At 46.2% G+C, this 5,775-nt stretch overlaps 1 protein-coding gene across 3 annotated transcripts in view; it reads left to right on the forward strand.

Annotated features, from left to right (window-relative positions):
• Myo5b (myosin VB) overlaps nucleotides 1-5,775 on the forward strand; it is a 317,620-nt gene that overhangs the window by 168,932 nt on the left and 142,913 nt on the right. For all 3 annotated transcript variants that reach the window (XM_031366041.1, XM_031366040.1, XM_031366039.1), the window contains exon 5: nucleotides 2,580-2,736. In XM_031366041.1, the coding sequence (XP_031221901.1) occupies nucleotides 2,580-2,736 (157 nt within the window). The remainder of the gene's footprint in view (nucleotides 1-2,579; nucleotides 2,737-5,775) is intronic.

Raw genomic sequence — 5,775 nt, forward strand, 5'->3', positions numbered from 1 at the left:
TTTAATCCTTGACACTTGTCATGTAAACTAGCCCCTTTGTTTTTCCTTCTTGGCCACTTATCTTTGGACTAGGCCGCTTGTCTCCTAAAGCATCTTACCTCTTGTGTGTATCATTCCCTTCCCTGAGCAGCACATGCTCGGTTGTTCCTCGGTGTTGTGCAAAGTAATTGGCACCTTGACACTGAGAGTGGAAAGTGATAAGGATCCCTGCCTTGTGCCTTATTTGTCTTTGTCAAGGAAGATGTTTTACCCAGATCCCTTTGCTGTTCAATTTCCTGTGTGTGCTATGCTGCGGCAGGAAGCCTGGGGCACGGATGTATTCCTTCTCCCGAGCTATTTCACTCTGTGTTACACCGCTAGATCCTTGTTAAATGGAACAGCATGTACCTCTTCATTCCAAGTGGCTCTCTGCTGAGGACCAAGGCTCGGACATCCTCATTCATCCACTTATTATGAAATAAAAGCTGAGCAAAGCTCCAACGTTTTGGACTGCCCAGCCTGGTTCTTATTGCACATGGGAGCTCTCAGGGTAACACCAGAGAAGAGAGGTGGCCCAAGTCATACAGAAATGACTGCTGCCAAGGTGTAAAGCCAGGCTGTGCCTCCGGCCATCTTGAATGCGTGTGCTTATATCAGTTTTCCAAGGGCCTGATGATAAACGTATTGAGAGCAGAGGTGACACTTAACATTGTCCAGTACTTATAATGTAAAGTGAAAAATACAAACAGAAAATACAAATAGATGGACATGGAGGCTGGGGAGATGGCTCAGCATCTTGAAAGTACTTGCTGCTCTTGCAGAAGACCTGGATTTGGTTCCCAGCATGCATGTGGTGACTCACAAACATCTGTCACTCCAGTTCCAGATCCTCTTCTGGCACCAGGCACACACATGGTAAACATACATAAAACCAGACAAACATCCACAATAAATAATAAGTAATAATAAATAAATAAATAAACAAATAAGTAAATTAATATTAAAAAATGGAGGAAATGGGAAATAGCCACATTTGTGGGCCTGTTTGAAGGCTACCTTTTAGTGTTATGGGAGCAAGGAGAGAAGAAATAGACATTGATAAGAGTGAAATAGCTTAGAACAGAGAGGGATCTCAGGAAGCTGTGGGAAATGTCGTTGCCCAGGTACTAGGAAGAAATCTTACATTTTCATATAGTTAGTTGGGTGGCCAATTTAAAGATACGTATGTTTAACTGCATCCTTTTTCCATCCACAGCCCAAGGATCCCTTTTTAAGTGTCCATGATTGTGAGCCGAGACCTCAGTGTTCTGTGCTCATGGGGAGGGACTAAGTGGATCCAGTTTAGCCCACTCCCTCCTCCAGATCATCCCCATGATTCTTACAAGCACTCGCACCTCCAGCTGGCCTCTTCTCTTTCTGGTCCCTCTGTCTCTCCCAAATAGGGCAGCTTCCTTTACATGAGCCCTTGTCTGGTTTTTCCGCATTGGCCCTGCCCTGGAAACAGCTGGTGGATGTGGGTTTGTTGTTGTTGTTGTTGTTTGTTTTTTTATTTTGTTTTTTTTCACTCATGCTGATAGTAACTAGCAAGGCAGGGTAGCCCACCACGGAGGCTTCTCAGTCATTGTTACCCACTCTGCCTAGGAAACCATGGGACCCAGCACTAGGACCTCTGAGTTTTAAGGGTGCCTCCATTTAGAAAAGGAGGGGGTTGCATCCACAGAGCCCTAAGCTGCTCACAGCTCACCAGTTGACTTCGAGTACATATGTGGTACCAGGCACCGTGGGCAGGGCTGACAACTGGAAGTAGACTGTCAGCCTTCCTTGTGGTTTTATGAACGTAAGGGATGATGGTCGAGTTCACCGCCTTAAGCAGTTTCTTACCCTCAACTGTGTCCCAGAGGTTTGTCATTCCTCTCTGCTTTGAGTACCCCTGTTCCTTGGGGACATAAAGGCATGCACCTTTCATTTCTTACATGTGTTCCTAGGTTGTCTTTTAAAAGAATGACTGTAGTTGTCTGTCCTGTGTGACGTAGCATCTTTTCCTGACTTGAGTTTAGTCTCTTGTCCCCTTTGTTGTGATGTGGGTGGTGGCATGCCCTTTGTGCAATATGTTTATATAAACGAAAATGTTCAATCCGCACAACCCACCTGCTAGCCAGACTCAATACAAGAGAAGAGTCTTGTTCTTATTAGAAAACTTATAGGAAATGCAAAGGCGCGGAGTAGGCCTGTTGGAGGAACAAAGACAGAAAGATGTATATGTTCTCTTGTTGTTGTTGTGGAGTATATGTTCTTAAGATAATAGGCACCATGTCCCTATTTGTACGGAAAGCTGCTGGGCGCATCATTCTTCCATTGGGTGATGGAGAGCCTGCGCTCAGCGATGGAGAGCCTGTGCTGTTTGAAAGCCATGCTTCAGATATGCCTTCTCCCTCCCATTTTCAGAGCTTACGTAGTCCCATGAGAGAAGGCAACCTTTACAGTTATCCACATTTATCCCCAGGAGATGCCCTCTCACCAGGTTGGCCCGCATCAGGGTCCCTGGCAGGCAGCAACGCTTTGCCGTGGCCAGTGACTGACCAGAGCTCTTTTCCCTCCAGAGATGAAAAGAACCAGTCCATCATAGTCAGCGGGGAGTCTGGAGCAGGGAAGACGGTGTCGGCCAAGTATGCCATGCGCTATTTTGCCACAGTTGGCGGCTCGGCCAGTGATACCAACATTGAAGAGAAGGTCCTGGCATCCAGTCCCATCATGGAGGTAAACCCTTCCTAGGGAACCTTTGGGGGTTGAGTGTGGGCCGCGAAGAGAAGCTTTGAAGCAGCTCACTCAGGCAGCATCCTCTTCCTCTATCAAGAGAGAGAGATGGTGGAGGTGACTCTGAAACCGAGATTAAAGATGATCCGACCTGGTCGTGTTAGGTGGAGTGTCTTCATGCGCTCTGTGTCCTTGGACCCAGTGTGCGATGTCGTAATGGCCCCTCCCACGTCTTGGACCTTTGCTGCCTCCCCTTCTTGCTGCCACGATGGGTCAGAAAGTTAGCATTTCCCTAGAACGGGTAGATACTTTGAAAATCTCTCTGTGTGAGAAGGCAGCTCTCATGCAGGCTGAGGCTGACGAGTTGAAACTGGATCCTCTTTTTGTCTGGCTTGGTGGAGAAGACGATAAAGGAGAGCCAGCACAGTTATGGCAGCACAGCATCTCCTGAAGATCTTTAGAAACAGTTACCTGTAATGGCATGAAGTAGCCAAGGCATGTCCTGTCTATTTTTTTACCCTGCCTGGGTCCTGTCATCGGCTAGGACATTATGACAGGAACCTGGGTTGAGTAGACTCGGAGAACGTGTGTTCAGGCCAAAATTGTTTTAAAAATTAGACCTTGATATAGCTAATAATGGTTTAGAGTCAGATCTGTCTGTCTGTCTGTTATCTATCTACCTATCAACCCATCGTCTATCTATCCCTATTTCTATCTCTCTCAATCACTATCTCCATCTCTCTTTAAAGGGTTTATTCTGATAGAGTAGGACTATCATAGCCCAGTTTACTTTGTGTCCCACTGTTTTAGTTTTCCCTTCTTTTGCTGGCCAGGAGGCAGATGGGACTTATTTTATTTTACATGGTAAGTCGGAACAGGAATCTGAACCAGAAACCATAGAAGGATGCTGCCCCCCAACTCATGCTTAGCTATCTTTTTTTTTTTTAACATAGTTCCAGGACCACTTGCCTAAGGAATGATGCTGCCCATGGTAGACTGGGCCTCCTGCATCAGTTCATAATCAAGACGGTCTGTAGCAGACAGACCAAGCTGATCTAGGTGACTCCTGAGTGGAGGGTTCCTGTTCAAATCACTCCAGGCCTTGTTAAGTTTGCAATCAGAGATAACTGCTGCACTCGCTCTTGAAGCCAACACTCTTTTTATTAGCACGACTACATTCAGCTTATTCTTTCTCCAGGCTGGGCAGTCTCTTTGTTTAATTAAGAAAAAAAATAGAGAAGCATTATGAAGAGGACAGGGCAAAAATGACGCCCAGCCCAACCAAAAGCTGTGCAGCCTCTGCCTTCTGAGTGTTAATCCTACCATCGCCAGCTTGACACTCGCAGGAGGGGGGATCTGGAGTACTAAGGGACAGGAAGTGAAGGGGTTGTCAAGCCACAAGGAAGATCTAACCTAACCCTAATGTCTTAGTCCTGAAAGCTGGAGTCCAAGCCTGAAAAGGGAGAGAAGGGTGCAGAGAGGGGGAGGGGAAAGCTGATGCTGGCAGGAGCGTGCACAGCCCCCGTGGAAATGGATAGACCCAACAGACTGGCCACAGAAGCCTGACAGCACTTTAGATGCCAGGGGAAGCATGTGTATTTTGGTAACTGCGCAAGTGACTATATAGTTGGAAATGGTTTTAATCAAGTTTTATAGAAAAGCAGATTCCGTTTGTTTGTTTGTTTGTTTGTTTCTGGGTATGTTGTCATGGTTGTGGGGAAAGAGCTGTATTGCTAGCAGTGGCTTCCTGGCTAGATTGATGTGCACCAAAAGCATCTTCCCCGATAGTATTAGAGTCGTCCTGTTGGTTCCTAGGGTAGAGGTTCCCTGACACTGAGACCTAGAGCCACTCAGCACAGATGGCCTGTGGTATGGAAAAAATCCTACCTATCTTATGTTCCTTCCTCTCTGCCACTAATATGGGTGTGACTCCCTTAACTCCAGGGCCCTGTTAGGCACAATGTGTCTGGTCGTCAGGATATTTTTTTAAAAAAGATTTATATGTTTATTTATTTTATATATGTGAGTACACTGTCGCTGTCTTCAGACACACCAGAAGAGGGCATCAGATGCCCATTAAAGATGGTTGTGAGCCACCATGTGGTTGCTGGGAATTGAACTCTGGTCCTCTGGAAGAGCAGCACCCTTAACTGCTGAGCCATCTCCCCAGCCCCTGTCAGGGGGTTTTGGCGATATTATTGAAACTGCCCTTTTCAAAAGAGCAGTGGTTCCTCTTCTAGTTTGTGAGTCTTCAGGTAAATAATTCTGCCATTTTATTTTTTTGGAAAGTCAAGGCTTGTTTGTAAAAGTTTAAGGGACCTGCTTCCTAGGAACCCTCAAGGTGAGCTTCACCTGTTCCGAACATCAAACGAAGACCTTCTTGGGCTTTATAGCTGCTGTCTGATTTTAATAATCTATACAAGAAGGGTGTTGGAAAGTTGCGTGTTCATGTTTATCCGCCTGTTATGAAAGGAATCCTTGGTGAAGCTGAATGGAGTCTGAAGGAAACAGAAGCAGCCCGGTTGAGATAAGATCTGTTTTGCTGCGTGTTCTAGCCCCAGCAATGCAGACAAAGTCATGGCAGCCGTGGATCTTTCTATCGTCATGGAGCCACACATCTCCTGGACCTCCCATGGCCTCCTCTGTGTCCCTCTAACCCTCTGCTTTCTCACCAAGTGCAAGGGTAAATACAGAGTCTCAGGTCAGGTTTTTGGTTATTTAAGCTAAATTTCCACCTTCAAAACTGTCCTTCCTGCCGAGTGACAAGAGACCGCCTGTCCTCTAAGAATTCAGAAGCTAGCTTCATTATTCTTATATAAATTAGAGTATGGTCGATAGAGTTGAAGGTGCTTTTACTAAGAGAATAAAAGCCATAAGGAGAGCATTCACGTACACTGGTGCTTTGGAACTGGTTGGGCACAGTGGCACATGCCTTTATCTGAGCACTTGGGTGACAGAGGTAGGAGGATGGCAGAGCTTGGCTTCACGGAGTTCAGAGTCTGAGGCCAGCCAGGAGTACATAGAGAAACCTTGCCTCAAAAA

The sequence above is a fragment of the Mastomys coucha genome, unplaced genomic scaffold (assembly GCF_008632895.1).
Source record: "Mastomys coucha isolate ucsf_1 unplaced genomic scaffold, UCSF_Mcou_1 pScaffold13, whole genome shotgun sequence".
Lineage (NCBI taxonomy): Eukaryota > Metazoa > Chordata > Mammalia > Rodentia > Muridae > Mastomys > Mastomys coucha.